The sequence below is a fragment of the Cnephaeus nilssonii genome, assembly GCF_951640355.1.
Source record: "Cnephaeus nilssonii genome assembly, chromosome: 2".
Taxonomy (NCBI): Eukaryota; Metazoa; Chordata; class Mammalia; order Chiroptera; family Vespertilionidae; genus Cnephaeus; species Cnephaeus nilssonii.
Window position 1 is genome coordinate 38,751,716 of NC_137073.1, and position 17,056 is coordinate 38,768,771.

Genomic DNA, 17,056 nt, shown 5'->3' on the forward strand with positions numbered 1-17,056 from the left:
GGCAACTCTATGAATGAGTGATGTCCATGTGCTGTTCTGAACAGCCCTGCTCAGCTCCGTAGATTCATGCTTATGGCATCTTTCATGAAGTCAGTACATATCATATTTGTTTTCCTTTTTTCCTGCTGCCTTCTCTTTCAAAGGAGCCTCAGAGAGGTATTAGTAGCTTATCTGAGGTCACCCAGCTGAGTGGTACTATCACCTGGCACTGCAGATTCTTAAGCCCAGATGTGTTTGATCATTCCTAGTGCCTTCAGATTAGAGCAGAACCTTATCTCTCTCTCTGCTACTCAACACCAGTGTCTCGGCTCAGAAAGCAAAGGTGCCCTCCAGCTGTGTGTTGAGCCAAAATATTTGAATAAAATCATTTTTAAAATCTCTCTTCTACATGGCGTATGCACAATGGTAAGAGACCTCGGTTGCAAACTGCATGTCGTGTGATAGTCTAGGATTTTCTAAAGTGTATCATCAAATAACAAACTTCTCTCAAGACATCTCAGAATGAATTGGTGAGATGGGGAGGGGAAAGAAGAGAGAAAATTACAATAAAAAAGATCTACTTTGTGACCCAGGCTTATAGTCACTTCTTATTGTAAAAGTTCCTCTACTTTTAATAAGCCTCATCATTCTATTCACCAGCAAAGAACACGTTGGCCTCTCAGAAGTTGACTCGGGACTCTGGTCAGCTGCTGTGGGAAAGTTTTGTCTCTGTTCTCTTCTGTGACCTAAATCTAATAACTCCTTGACCCATTTCCAAAGAGACATGTACTGAAAACGGTGATTAACATTACTATATCTGGCCTTGAAGCATCAATCTATAGCATCTGTTTTCTCCTGGAGGGACATTCATTTGGGGATTTTTGATAGGACAGAGGGACAGAGTAAATGCTTCCCTCCTTACACAGACCAAGAAAGCAGCAGCTGAAAGTGAAAGGGAATGACCCACAATGCCCTATCTCCCCAGGCCTCCGTCTCTGCTGCCATGAACAGAGGCAAGCCGGCACTGGGAAAATAAGCGAACCTCATAGAAATGAAAGTCTTACTTACGGACACACATTTCCCTGCTTTCATAAAATCCAGGACAACACTGCGATTTGCGCCTATACATAGTCTTCTCCCCATGTCGATAGGCTGTCCGATAACTGATTCTATATAGAGGAAAAAAGCACAGTTACCTCTTTTGACCTGCAATTAGATTAGAAATAAATAATGTATATTTCAATACAGGGCTATTAAATAGAATAAAGGTACTAAAAGCCAAGTATTTAATGACTGTTATCAAATTCCTTCCCAGTTAGCCAAACTCGCAAATATATCCTAGCTTTCATTACCTGTGCCGTGTACACTTAAACCAGTTCAGAATGTCAGTGCAGCTGGTGTAGTAAATTTGGTCAAAGGGATGTGGGTACGACTCTTGCACAGTTACTGAGTAGCTGAAAAGAAGAGGAAAGATAAAGAATCAATATTTCTCTTTCTTACATTAATTATATGCTATGTAAAAAAAAACAAACACACACACACAAAAACGCAATCACAGGCTAAATTAGCCCCATTTGCAATTCCATACTGACTTAGATTCTCCATGTTTTTACAGGTTTTTATTTGAACCAGAACCAAAATTAAAAATATATTTAAAAGACAAGAGTTCATGCTATAAATTTCAAAAGAAATTCTCTTTTAGTATTCACCATAAATTCTGATATCCCTAAATTTAAAAACATGTCACCATATTTTTTCTGTATTTCATTCCATCCCCTCAACCTAGGGGCCAGGGATAACCAAAACCTTTCACAATAAAAGTTTTCAATCTAAGTCTGCGTGCAGATAGTAGGAGTAATCAGCAAAGAGACAGTTTGGGCATTCATAACAGTACATTTTGCTACTGACTCTGGAATATCAGGAAGAGCCTATTTCCTGGGTTGAAATTGGAATAATTTGCTTCTGTGTGCCTGCCCCACTCCTCAGACAGTGGGAGAATGTGTACAGCCTCTAAATAAAAACTACTAAAGAAGTCTCTAAAACCAGTAAACGTATGGCTGAGACAATTAGTCTAAAACAATCATACCAGACCTGTTGCTATTTAGGCAACCTGTTTTCCAATACATTTTCACTAACAACTTCCAATTAAAGGAAAAGCATAAACTCCTATGGGCCTAAGAATGTGGGTAGAAAACATCCATGAAATACTAGTATAAAGGACTTCCAGTGTTCGATACCATGCTTCATTTTAAAGGAGCTTTTAGTTCCTGCCTGCAGGAAAATCTAAAGAATCCTCCTTTCCATACAGTTTATTTTCTTTTCTTTAACATTCTCTTAAAGATTCCCACTACAATCTTTAGTTCACACTAACAAACGAAATGAGCTGAAATCACGAACTCAATCGCCCAAGCTCACTGAAAGAAGCTATCAACTAGAGAAGGTACAGAAAAAAAGAGGTCAAAATTTCAGCACGAAAAATTCAGATGAGATATAGAGCAGAACCTCCTAATTTGAAAAGCTGTGTGGTGCAGGCCCCACCAACAGCGGCCTTTCTTTCCCCAGCTGGTCTGTCAGTCACTATGCATTTGGCTTCCATTGGATACCCATGGAATAATCATACTATTCACACTTTGGTGTTCATTCTTTGGGACACTGAAACTTGATTTCCAGGCAAATTTAGGGTTCCTCCGCAAATCTGGGGCAGCTGCCATAGGTCTATGAAAAGCTCATTGGATGAGAAGCCAGTATTATAGTTCTAATCTGACACTGGGAAACTGGATGGCCTTCAGCAGATAACCCCACTTCCCTGGGTTTTGATGGTCACCTCTTAAAAACCACGAGGTCAGGCCTGGTCTGAAGATCCCTTCCCACATGGCATTCTGAACTTCTAACCCATTTTAGATGACTATTTCCTTTTACTCTAGTCGATGACGCCCGCTGTTACCTGCAAGAACAGGTTCAGAGGAGATTAGAGTGTGCAGTTACCTACATCTGCAATATAACTCCTTTTGGGTAAAGCAAGAGGCCTCCATTAAAATATAAATGTTCTTAGAATTAAATTTCACATTAAGCTATTAATATTTTCTTCAGACCCCTAGCAGTGTCCTGAGGTTCAGATGGATGCAGACTCTGAGACTTCCTTGCCAACTTTTTGTCCTTCCTACCCAGCTGCTTGTAAATAGCTAAATTTTGAGGCCTGCACATCGTTTCTCCATTCCACTGCGAGGGAAGAGCAAAGCGAGTGGACGCCCCCTGTATGGGCTGTTGTACGGGTGCGGCGCTACATTGCTGGGAAAAACAGACCAGCTTTCCATGGGTGCTGCAGGAATAAAAAAGAAACCACTCTAAATTAATGCCAGTTGGGGAAAAAAATCATTCTATGAGGCTCCACTGTATTAATTTAGCTTAACTAAATTAGTTTGCTGGAATTTTCCTAAATTTTCCAAGGGCATGTTATGTTGTTAAGGTCTGAATGCCTTCGAGCAAACGTGATCACCAACAAACAATCCCGGCCAAATATATCCCATTTGATGTGGCTTGGAGAACTGATGCCACAAGCAAACAGGAAAAATATTTCTACTAATTTCTAGTGGCCTAGAAGAGTGCTTACACAAGAGGAAATGTGCAAGTACAGGAATTTCCTCTTCTTGCCACTTGCTGCTCTCCAATAGTATACATCTGCAGGATGCTTCTCTGGTTTGAGGATATAAAAAAGCTCTTCTCTATAAAAGGGAAATCAAGCCATTTAGGATTCCAATTCAATAAACACTTATTGAACCAATTCTATGAAATTCCTGGTCTCAAAGAGTTCTCAGGAAAGTCCAGCCTGTAAATACTAAAAATAATGGGATACAGCTCTAATGGAGACATGTAGGCAGTTTGGGGGAAATAGGACTATAAAATTCACTTGAGCATTTCCCTCCGATCTGATTCTTTGCATTAAAGTTATTCAGAGGCTTACACTAAATTTGTAACTGATTGAATATGAATTACAATTTGGCCAGAAGCTGAGGCTCCCACTTAAGTTTATAGAAGATTTTAAACTTTGTCGACCCAAATTTATTGTCCCTTTTGTTGTTGTTTTTTATATACATTTTTTTGTTTTCTACACAATCTTTCTTTTTTAATAGTATTATAGTCACACAACAAAGTTTGGAAAATAAATTTTAAGAAAGAGAGAGAGAGAGATGAGAGAATTCCATAACTCCTCCATCACCATCAATAGCATTTTACTGTACTTCTTTCGTCTCTAGGGGTTTTTAGTTTTAGTTTAGTGTATTTTCTTTTTATATTCTTATAGTCATGCTAATGCACCTGAGTTTGAAGCCAATTTTTTAAACTTAAGAGTATATATATGTCATAAGGATTTTCCATGTCAGTAAATAGTCTTCAAATTCTGATTGCCAAATACTCCCTAAGTGCCTACACCTAATGTACTCAATACCCACCTACTGCAATTCAACTAAGCTGTCACTTTTACAGGGGCCACTTTCTGGAAGCCGTGTGCTGGTACAGTGAAGGGAAATGTCCTTGATCATTGGTCCACCTCTCCAGTCTTTATCACTGCTTCTCTGGCCAACGCCTAGGCTGCTGTTGGAACTTAAACAGCACCTCTGCTAACAGTCCACACTTTCACATTCATGAGCAGCTGCTCCAAAAGTCGCAGAGTAGGATGGTCTAGCCCAGCTATTTTCCAGCGGTGTGCTGCAAGAATGTTTAAAACATGCAATACCTGACTACTTAGTCAGGGGCACTGATCTCTTTTCCCTTAGACTGTCAAGTAAAAAAAATGACAACAGCCAGTACAACAATAGCCATCTGGTGTAAATGAATCAAAATTATACTTTTTTTTTTTGTATCAGCATAAGATATATCTTTTGGTGGCTGCAGAATTTTAGTAATTAGTTTATGTGCTAGGAGATGAAAAAGGTTGAAGATTGTTGATCTAGTCCAATCTCGTTTTCATCACAAATGAGCAACACTGAGCGCCCAGTGCTAGTGGGTAGTCTAGACTCAGCACTAACATCACGACCCCCAGACACTCCCTGCTCCTCTGTCTCCTTTCAAATGTCACTAGGACATCTAAAGCTTCTAAAGCAGAGAGTGAGGGGCAAATTGTGGTATGAAAGGAATCTGATCTCAATCCTGCACTATTTTAAGCATCCAGATGCAAAACCCTTTATCTCCTGCTTGTTTGTTTAACCTTCTCAACACACTGAAAACATATCATCACTGTGATTTTAACCTATTAAGTATTATCCGGGGAGAAACCCCAGCAAGATTTAGTTTAAGGTCAAAGAACTCGGGGGAAATAAGCCATCACCACTTGGACACATTCCAAAGTGGTTAATTACATTTTATCTGCTTAAATTATCTTGTTACTGAAATCAGATATGATAATAATCATCATTTCTTATCTCTGCTTGCTTTGGATTGCTGCTTCAATTACTACCAGTTCTGTGTTCCACCCCCAACAGGTTGGTTGGGCAAAGAACAGCTTCTCTTCATTTATGCCTTCCTTAGAAGCAACCCCCATAGAGGGAAGAACTTAGACTCACAGAACAGAGAGGATGGGGAGAAGGAACGGGTGATTCATGGAATTACGTTCCAAAAGGATGCTGTGCAGAATTCCTTTGATAACATATATCCCTTGTATATTTTAAATTATTTAATTTTTCTTAATTTCATTTTAAGTACAACTTCTGAGAATCAGCATTGCTGCATTAAAATGAGGCATACTTTTATTTGAATACAAATCATTTCTAGGTCTGCGGTGGGGCTAGAGACCCCACATTTCCCACAAGCTCCAAGGTGAGGCTCATGCTGCAACTCCGCAGACCACACTCGGAGAAGCAAGCCTCCAGGTGACTCCACGGCTCCGAACCATCGGGTACAGGTGGGTGTTAGTATAGGAAAGCCTGCAATGAGCCCTCTTCAGCCCTATTAGTAAGACTTTTGTCCCTAAGCTAATCATCCTCTCCCCTTTTCCATTTAAGCCCATTTTAGTTTTTGAAAATATACAAGAACCTGTCACCTGCACCTTTATTTGATCATTTTAATTCATCCTCCATTCTCCATGCTTCTCAAAATAATTCCACTTTCTTTTCCTTTCTTCAAAGAATCATTACTAGCTTTGTAACAGGAAATCTATCCATAAGAAGATTGTAGCTGTCAATCCTTCTTTCTAGCAGTTCATTTAATATAGAAAAAAATAGAGTCAGGAAAAAATCGCCATCATTTCCCTATTTTTTCATGCTCAACCTCCCGATCCATTAGTGACTATGTTAGAGGTTATCCTAATTACTTGTGCAACAGTGGAATTACATTACATTTAAAAAGGAATGTGCCCCTTGTCTTTCTGTCTCTCTCTCTCCCCCCTCCCAATTGATGTCCATTATTAGTCATCTCCTATCAGAAGGTGAAAGCTCCTTTGACAATTATTAATTGAAGGCAGTGTTTTAGACACTTGGGACCATCAGTGGTGAATAAAACAATGCAAGTAAGTGTTGGCAAATTTGGTCAGATACTGAGCAAGGAATCAGGACAAAATGTGTACATGTGAGTGGGTGCTGGGCTATTTGAAGTCTTGGATTCTTTTCTCTTCATAGCCTTTCCCTTGGAGCACTTGTCGGTTCACATTTCATCATGCTCCCACATCCACATTCCCACACACTTCCAGGCCCATATTTCAAATTGATCTTATGAGCACAACAGAGCAAACCACATGAGTCCCTTCCCTCTCAAATCGGCTCTCTTCCTTTTTATCTTTCCACGTGTGCAATGACACCGCCACTCTTACACAGCAGGTTCTAAGTCTCAGCCTTTTCTGCTTCCTTCACATCCTATCGTCAATGTTTTACCAAGACCTGATGATTTTTATTTCATGGCATCTTACAAATTTGTTCTTCCTCCCATTCCAACGCTATTATCCTCCAAGAAGTTCAACCACAAGTGGACTCTCCCTTTTCTAAATATGAGATGTATTTTTATTACTTTAATAAGTATTATATACTTTGCTAGTGAAATGTTTTATGAACGGTGCTGTAATGATTATATAGATAATACACAGGTCCCTCTTCTTACATTCTGTATGATATAGTTAATATCATAAACAAAAGAACTTTATTACATATACATATTTCCTCTACAGCTTCAAGTTTCATAGTGATATGTAGCTCTATTGATAGATCAGGGAAATGTAATTTTGTTATCCTGATTGCAATACTGCCCATGGAGATGGGAACGAGCCCTCACTGAAAAATAATGCTGTGAGGGGAGCCAGTGTGCCCTAGGAAAGCAGAGCTGCTGTGCTGGGCAGGCTCTGAGCTTTGTGCATCCTACCAGTGGGTGATCAGAGTGTGTGCTCTGTGGGGAGTAATCACGGTGCTGATGGTGACAGCAAAAGAGACCAAAAAGCTTATGTCAATGCACTTACAGATAATAAAAACACATATTGCTCTCTAGTACTTGGCACCTCCTATTTATCTGAAAAATTTGCATTTGCAATGTTATTTCTGGATAAAGATACTTTCTTAGCCATGCAAGTAGCACATCAGAGCTCAGTAGACTGCATATGATTGTACTGCACTATCACATGGTTTGTGCTAATTCTGTGTTCCAAAAGGGACCATAAGATCCCCGAGAACAGCCGATTGTTTTGTACTTCCTCTGTGTTTCCTACTGCAGATTGCCCAGGTCTGGACATGACATCATCTGCTCTCATATAATCTATTCAGTCTTGTCCTCCTCCAGTACTGTAATGACTCAAGCCTTTTAAAAATATATGTTTTTATTTTTAAATATATTTTTATTTATTTCAAAGAGGAAGGGAGAGGGAGAGATAGAAACATCAATGATGAGAGAGAATCATTGATCAGCTGTCTCATGCACGCCCCCCACTGGGGATCGAGCCTGCAACCCGGGCATGTGCCCTGACTGGGAATCAAACCGTGATCTCCTGGTTCATAGCTCAATGCTCAACGACTGAGCCATGCCAGAAGGGATGTACTGACTCTAGTCTTGCTGGGCACAGCCCCTAGAGGTCTGCATGGCACTGGCGTCAGGCCACCTTCCATTCCTAGAACCCCTCCCAATCACTGCCACCCGCTCATGTCAGCTCTTCAGAAACATCTTAGGTGACACCACCTCCAGGTAGCTTTACCAGTGTCCCCAGAAATCATGTCTCCCTTTTAAGCCACCGACAGCACATTTTTTTTTTTGGCCATACATTTCAAGTACATTATTATACGCTGTCTTCCACTGCTCACTCATTGGTTCCCATACAGAAGTCCAACTCCCCCAACTTATTGTAAATAAAGTCAGAGCAGGCACAGGACCTTAGGAAATTCATTTTAATTGAACGATTAATGTAATGTTTTCCCTGACTCTTACAACCTTATAATCACACCTGTTTAAGAATCAATATATCAAGTTTTTTTTCCACATAATATATATTCTATAAGACCAAGATGAATAATACTGTCTGATTTATTAGCTATAACTAATGATTTTTACATTAAAGTAACTTTACAACCTCTTGTCAAGTTCTAACTTTATATATCTGACTGAGGATGACAATATATAAAGAAATGTATCAGAAATTATTTCTAAGATTACTTTCAGAACTATTACCTTTCCCAGTGGCTACACACATTAGGGTCTTCAAGATTCAGAGGTGATGCTGTCTTTATCCAGTGGCATAATAATAAACAGAGAAATCCCAGGTATGTGTTCAAAGAAATAACCATTTTTTCTGATGAACACCCTACAAGGAAAAAAAATCCAAATTAGAGATGCATTAAAATGACCCAAACAGAATTCCTTTCAGAACAGCAGCCATTTGGGACCAGTTGTCACCAGGGCTGAAGCATGCATAACAGCCATGTATTCAAATAGACGGGCCACCAGATTTCATGGTCCAGGAGAGAGAGGTGTTTCTTATGTGGTGCAGGGTGGCCGCTGTTTTGTAAATTACTACAATGTAATCATCATTAATTGCCACCACAACAAAAGCCCTTCTCATCCATGCCAGCTAACATTAAAGGAATCTACCCGAACAACTCAAAGCAACACGGGCTTCCAGATTCTCTCATCAGGCATATTTCCCTTCTGGAAGAAGAAGGCTCACAGCGGAATTTGGCCTCATTTGTCCCAAAGCATAAATGATGAAACAGAAGCCTCATTGACTCAAGAGAGAAGCACCTTAGGCTCAAACTGAGATCATTCAATGTGCACTGAATACTCTATCCTAGGCACTGTGCAAAACTGGACATAAAGCACAGATCTAGTTCCTGTCCCTGCCCTTTAAGAAATTTATATTTTAATAATTATGACATATATTTCTTATATTTAGTGCTTCAGTTTCCCTACCTGCTGCATAGAAACAAAACCAGTTATTTTACAGCTATTTCTATAAACCAGCTATTTCTACATAGGTGTGCAGAAAAAAGCATAAAACTATTTGGAGGTCAGTGTTAGAGAAAATGAACCTGGTATTACTGAGAGGAAGAGACCATAATAGAAAAACAAATAACAACATGGTGTTTTTGTAAAACAGGGCAGCAAAAGGGATAGGAGAGGGAGGAGAACATTCCAAGCAGAGGAAACGGAAGGTGAGGGAGGGCCAGGCACTTCGGAGGCTCAACTTAATTCAGTGGGAGAAAGAGACAGAGGGCATATCATGAGTTATATAGGCCATTGCAAAGTTTGTGAACTTCATCCAAGGATAAGGGAGACCTTGGAAAGGGTGCAGTGACACCAGATAGATCATTCTGGCTGCAGGGGAGAGTGACCTGAAGGAGGAGACTTTTAGAGGGAGATCAGGTAAGACATGACTTGGGGTGAACGAAGGGAGCAACATTGGAGTTGCAGGGAACTGGGACATTTTTAGGAAGTAGAACCCACAGGACTTGGTGACTGAACATGAGAGTAAGAGAGAGAGAAGGGACTTCTGGTATAGCCTCTTGGCTGGAGGGGGGCCCTCACTGAGATGGGAAGCACAGAAGCCCTCCTCCTCTGGAGGATGAAGCTTTAGTTCAGTTTTAAATATGTCGTTTGAGGTTCCTATGAGATATTCAAATGAAGTCACCAACAGGCATTTAATAAATGCCTACTATGTGTGAGGTCAGCTCCAGGGTGTAACACTGTAATCGTATGTGCATGGACATCATACCCATCTCTTCACCTCCAGGGACTTAGCATTTAGTAAGAAGGAAAAGTTTGTCATACTATGTAAAATTATCCTATCCTATCTAATAAAGAGGGAATATGCAAATTGACTATCACGCTGTCAGAAAGATGGCGGTGCCCAATCCACTCAGCCCTACCAGAGTCCCCTAGTCCTTTCAGCCCAGCCTGGGGTGGAGGGGGGCGGCAGGCACATGGTGAGGCCAGACCCACCCTCAGCTCCCCAGCCCCCCAGGGCTGGCCTGAGGCACAGGCAAGCATCGGATGGCAGCTGCCCAGCCAACACCCAAGGTGCAGGCAAGCCTCAAATGGTGGCTGCCCAGCCGCCCAGGGCCGCCCGAGGCTCAGGTATCCAGGGCCGGCTGAGGCTTGTGCTGCCAGCAGTGGCGGCAGCAGAGGTATGATGGGGGCATCGCCTTCCCCTGATCACTGGGTCACCTCCTGCCCCTAAGGGCTCCCGGACTGTGAGAGGGGGCAGGTCAGGCTGAGGGACCCCCCGCTCCAGTGCATGAATTTTCATGCACCGGGCCTCTAGTATTATAAAAGCCTAATATGCAAATCAACCGAACAGTGGAACAACTGGTGGAATGACTGGTCGCTATGACATGCACTAACCACCAGGAGGCAGATGCTCAACGCAGGAACTGCCCCCAGCCTGCAGGCCCCAGGCTAGCCAAGGCAGGTGCCACTGGGGGTGGGAGGGGGGAGCCTTGATTGCCCCACCAGTCACCCCACAGATTGGCCCTGATCGCTGTCCAGGCCTAGAGACCCTACCCATGCATGATTTTCGTGCACCGGGCCTCTAGTTTTATATAATCATTATACAGATAGACTTGCAATAGAAATCGCTGATCCATTTACCAATTTAAAATAAGCAATAACTAATTAAAACTAAGTAAATAATTAATTAAAAGTAACCTGTCTATTGGTAAACTAGCTAAACTAGCAACAACAGGCCAGATTATATGACCCATGCAGTTATTTTCTGGGTGAGGGCTAGCATTTTGAGATGTTATACTAACTTTCCACACCATGAAGTTACCAGTTTTTAGCACTTGGGACCCAAGTGTATTGAATAATAACCTTGTGGTTTATAAAACTAAGTTATCTTAAAACAAACACATAAACAACAATAGCAACAAAAACCTAATGTTAAGAAACAGTTTACCCTTCAAATTCAAGGGAATAGATCAAATGAAGAAGTATTAAATTATTCAAAAGCAGGACTGTTTATAAGGACAAGTACATCAGGTACATTACGACAAGTTATCTATATCTAACCACCCCCCCCCCACAAAAGATTAAAACCAAAGAAAATGTTAGATTGGAAAAAAGAAAAACTATATCATTAATTTGTAGAATAATTAAAAGATGGTGCAAGCCATTGGGAGAGGTTATGAACTTTTTAAAGGGGATTTCAATCCTCATGAAATAATTCCAACATTTAAAGCATTTAAAGCAAAATATGGCTTATAAATTGATTCAAATTACTGATATATCTCACAGGCTAACCATCAGGAGTTGTAAAATCTGAAGCCTAACATTATATAACAAAAGCTATTCCACTGAATAGGGATGAATAAAAAGTAACGATGACAATAAACAACAAGAGCTAACATTTCCTGACTGATTACTGTGAGCCAGATGCACTGCTGAACCTTTTATGTGATTTTCCCATTTAATCCTCACAGTTACTTAACCTAAGAAGTAGGTATTTTTATTGCCTCATTTCCCCAGTTGAAAACACATAAATTTACTGCTAGTGTTTTCCTCATCCATCAAAATAAGTAAACCTTTAATACATTTGATGTGAACAAATAAGCATGGCAAATATCTCTCTGTCTCATGGCTGTATCTATGTCAGGCTAAGTATTTCGTTTCAATGAAGTGTGAAATGTGTATATTCATTTTCATTCTTTCCTCAAAGGCGAAACAAGGGCTGGTCAGCAGTAATCTGCCAACTACTCAAAAATAATTACCCCTAGTTGAAAAGTTTATATCCTGCATCACCATCTCAGATTCAAGCCATCCATTTCCCAATTAGAAATGTTTAGTCTGTAAAGTTAGAAATTGCTGCAAGCAATGAATCAAACTGCCCCAAAATAAAAAAGAACAACGTGGTGTGCTTTCCTTTGATGTAAAGATTTCAGCATGAATCTTTTGGTAGTCCTTCTTGTGTTGCACTTGATGCATGGCTTTCTGAAGGTTTTTACTTCTCTAAGGGGGTGGGTGGCAGGAGGAAAAAAAAAAAGGCAGAATTTAGCCACCTCGTTGCTTTTGAAATTCAGCATACAAAAAAATCAAACTGCATTCCAAAGCCGCGGGCTGCGTTCAGGAAAAGGAAAATATCAGTACATTTAAAAAATGTATTCATGCTCCATTTGGTTCCTTATTCCCAAAGTATTTTCCAAATTAAAATTAGAAGATTAACTGAATTCTAGAACAATTTACATTAAAGTATAAAGTGTCAAATGCAAAAGGAATTGCTAGACTAAGAGGCTGGAATCATGCAAATTCACAAAAACCTGTTGCGAAAATAATCCAAATGTCTGTATAGGGACGCATGGAGGCACCCCAGGATGAGACGGGTGGGGCTCATTCTGAGGCGCCTGTAGACCCATGGGGGTCGAAAGTAGTCTAGAGGTTAGAAATCCAAAAAGGTGTCCGCAGGATAATGCTTCCTCTGAAACTGAATGAGCTTCGCATGCCAGGTACCTGGAGCAGAAGGCTGCAGCTTGTCTTGTCTTCTCAGGACTCCTGCTCAAGCCAGGCCCAGACTGGGGCGTCGGTACCATTAAATCCTTCCCCTCGGCTTTCCTGGCTCAGCATTCGAGGCCTTGGAATTGGAGGACCGCGAACCCGAGCCTGCTGACCTCTTCCGGTTCCAGCTGATGTCGCGACCCCACGGGAGTGTGTACTGTGGCCACGGAGAGATCACCCACTTCAAGGGCAAAAATTCCGGTGGCCACCGGCCACGCACTTTTCTAGGCTCCTGCGAAGAAGTCGTTGTACGCAAACAGGGTGGCGCCCACTGCCGCGCTCCGGCTCCCCGTGGCTTGTGCTGTGTAAACGCAGCCACGTGGGCCGCCACGCACTAGAGCGCTGCGCGTACAGCCCTGGACGGCCCCGCCTCCCTATCAACCTACGCGCAGCAACTGTGTGCACTTCGAGCTGAGCTGCAATTGCTCAGTCTGGGGCCTTGCCTGGACCCTTGAAATAGATCCAAGTCCCATTAGCTTGGTGTCAGTGGACGTGGGTTGACCATGGACTAGGTTGACCTCAGGACCTCCAGGGTGCGCATGGAGGCTTCAGAAATGGTCACTAAACTATGTTCCAACGGTGGGAAAAAAAAAATATATATATATACACACACACACACACACACACACACACACACACACACACAAATAGTTTGGGAGAAGAAGACAATTCATAAATATGCCAATGAGCTGTAAAGAACTATAGAAACGCAACATTTCACTATGTTCAGAAACATGGCTGACCCTTTTTGTTCTGTCTAGTTTAATAAAGGCAATGAAAGACAATCAAAATAAGATGCAGGGTGGCCCCAAAATGTATACACACTTTGAATGATTATAAAGTGAGTGTTTATTAACATAAGTTCATTTTCAAAATTTAAAAGAATCTACAGAACTGAATAATTTTTTTGTCAATGCCTGTTTTCAAACTGATGATCACTCTGGCCCAGGCACTGCTGATAAAGCAAAGCAATGGAATTGCAAACATCAAGAATCATTTTGTTCGGTATTTGTGCACCCTAAACTTGTCGACTGTTACCGGTTTTGTACCCTAAACTTTATCTGTTATGTATCCCCATAAAAAAAAAAAAGTCTAGTGGCACTTTAGGATAAATTTTCTTTGTTCAAAGCTTAGTCTGGCTTCACCCATTATTTCAAATCAGTTAAACCTACAAAAGGAATGAAAATTGAGTTATCAGTTGTTAAAGTGTGTATAGATTTTGGGAGGAATGTCTTATATATTCTTTCCCTAGTTTATTTGTTCTATAGGTTTCCATGTGGGTACCTTTTTCCTTTATGTCAACCCCGAAGGAAGAAAGTTAATACATTTTTCTTCCTCATTCCTCTTTTAAGCTGTCATCTTATCTTACACTATAATCTTCCACTTTGCAGCACAACTGAAAACAAAATACCATCTTTAAAAAATAGCATTATTTTGCCGAAACCGGTTTGGCTCAGTGGATAGAGCGTCGGCCTGCTGACTCAAGGGTCCCAGGTTCGATTCCAGTCAAGGGCATGTACCTTGGTTGCAGGCACATCCCCAGTAGGGGGTGTGCAAGAGGCAGCTGATCGATGTTTCTCTCTCATCGATGTTTCTAACTCTCTATCCCTCTCTCTTCCTCTCTGTAAAAAATCAATAAAATATATTTTAAAAATATATAGCATTATTTCAATTTTTAAAAAACGTGACACAGTGTCAATTTGCTTTATTAAAATGGACATTTTGAAAATATTCAAAACTCTAAATTGGGTGGAAAGCTACTTCAGCCATCCAGCCAGTCTTCAGTCTTCAAATAACTTTTCTCAAGGTTCCATTTGACAAAATTTAAAATGTAAAAAAATAAAGAGTCATTTGCATGAACCCCCTACCGCCTAACTTGATTGCATTCCATATCATTCACTTAATTATTATGGAAAAATCAAAACAGAAAATCAGTATAACTGATTAGCGTTGCTAAAGTGCTCCTATTAGAAAGAGGAAACACAGCAGGCAGAAGTTAACTCTTGCTGCCTACTAGGAAGGCAGGCTTTGCTTACCTACCACAAAAACACACGGTAAATAATCAGATTGAATAAAGTCCTTACAAGGCATGAGTCTGGCCTCTGATGATAGGGAGTAGTTTCTCTATCGGTGTGCTAGGGAGAAATAAATAATGGGGCGTTGCCTAGCTGATTTATTTTTGTAACAATAGAGGGATAAATGATTCCAGACAATTCTTTCTGACTCTAAAATCGATTTCCTTCCTAGAATCATTAAGGGCACAGAGAAATAACTTGGGTGCCCTTATCCAGTTTTTTTCTCAAGCTCATTTCTCGAAAATCCTCTCACAGTTCTCTAAATGAAAATGAATTTCTTGATTAAGAATAGCTACATTTTCACAATCCATCCTGCAACCCCCCACCCTGTACATGTTATCTATAAAGGATGTACTAGCTTTAACCTGAAAGGCTGCCCGTGTGGGGGATAATATGCTGTGTTCTTCCTGTGTCTTTCTTTGAGCCTGTGAATAGAGTATTACATAACAATATTAATAGAGTAAAAGAGTAATGCTTGCTTGTTGCCCTGAGAAAATCCCCAATGAGGACTTCCCTGTAAATACTACTTGCTGATAAGAAGAAATCCTAAGGCACTGTCGTGATTCCTATTTTCAGCATCCAAAGCTAGTTATTCTAATAGCGTATTATTGTTCCCAAGCATAACTATTCATTTGAAGCAATACAACTGTGATACACACTTTTTGTCTCGGGGGAGAGGGAAGGGCTCATGTCATTATGCTGACATTAAATACCACAACAAAGATATTCCTCTAAGAAAAATTAAAACATGTTATAAGGGCAGTCCCCCAGCATACCTTGGAAGCTGCTACGAATATAAGTTAAATGAGTGTAGCTACTGACATGAATAAAAAAATTCTCAAACGCTATTTTATAAATTGACAATGATTTCATAAACAACCAAAAAACCCTCTAAATATTAGCATGAAGTGAGTGTTTAGTAACAGTTCTGGCACTTCACATCAAACAAAAATTGAGCAAAGCCCTGGGGATGCCAGGCACTGAGCTACCCCAAGGGAGCTCATACCCCACGTGGAGAATGGGCACAAATGGACCATTTCAATACAGCATGATGCAGCCATGATTAAGGCCAGAGAATGCTGTGGGAACACAGAGGTACAGCTTCATCAACTTAACCAGCCAACCGTATCTGGGGGAGATCCTGGCTCCCACTTGTCATCAACTTTGGGAAATATTCTACAACGGCCCTATGAATCCATCATCCACAATATATGGAACAAAATCCACAAACATATCTCACTAATGATCTATCTTGCAAGCAACTGTGAGGACTATTCTGACTTAAGGCAGGGTTGCTGCCCTTGATAGTTCCAAATTTACTAGGAAGGAAAATTATAAATAAAATATGATTATTTATCAAATGAGTCAATGTGGAAATAAACTGCTAGAGGTTGAAGAGGAGGAAAGACATCAATGTGAGTAGCAAAGGATCAAGAAAGAGGCCAACCTTGAACAGAGCTCCCAAAAGAAAAAGAACTAGAAGTCACGGCGTGCCTACTTCAGCCTTCTCACCTTACATATGCAATCTCATCCACTAAAATCACGTGTTTCACCTGAAATCAGACAATGAAAACAGAGCAGAGAATTCAGGGAGTCTGGCTGATGACTTCAGTGTCTGCCATCTGCCCTCAGCATCACCTCCAGACAATGGGAAGGATCTGGGTAAATGAAAACCATGGGCCATGATGCAAAGAGAAAGGTGTGAGCCCAGTCTCGAGGGTGGAGAGCAGGAACTCTAAGGAATCCTGAGAAGTGGTGCTGGAAAGGGAGGCAGACTTGGTGAGCAAGGGTTTTGAGCACCAGACTAAGGAGGTCAGATGATTATTTTGTCTGCAGTGAAATGCACTTAATTCTTTGAGCAGGGTGCATTTCTTTGTGAAAGAGGTGTTTTGGAGATTAAGAGGTGTTTTGGAGAGAAGGTGTGCAGAATCCAACCGAGAGGACAGAGACTGGGGGCAAAGAAAAGTGGGTGGAGGTTAGTGCCTTCAGGTGTGGGGTGAAACTGCCTATCCCAGGGTAGTAGCCTAAGGAATGAGAAGTATATGAGTATACGCCAA

The 17,056-nt window shown here is 40.9% G+C and overlaps 1 protein-coding gene across 2 annotated transcripts in view; it reads right to left on the reverse strand.

The window, feature by feature from the left end:
- Positions 1-17,056, reverse strand: part of MEGF10 (multiple EGF like domains 10) — a 367,971-nt gene that overhangs the window by 113,153 nt on the left and 237,762 nt on the right. Inside the window, exons 4-6 of one of the 2 annotated variants that reach the window (XM_079790816.1) lie at positions 8,611-8,743; positions 1,332-1,433; positions 1,048-1,148 (exon numbers count right to left, since the gene is read on the reverse strand). In XM_079790816.1, the coding sequence (XP_079646942.1) occupies positions 1,048-1,148; positions 1,332-1,433; positions 8,611-8,726 (319 nt within the window). In that variant the 5' untranslated portion in view covers positions 8,727-8,743. Of the gene's footprint in view, positions 1-1,047; positions 1,149-1,331; positions 1,434-8,610; positions 8,744-17,056 lie in introns of those variants that run through there. The other variant, XM_079790817.1, reaches the window with a different exon arrangement.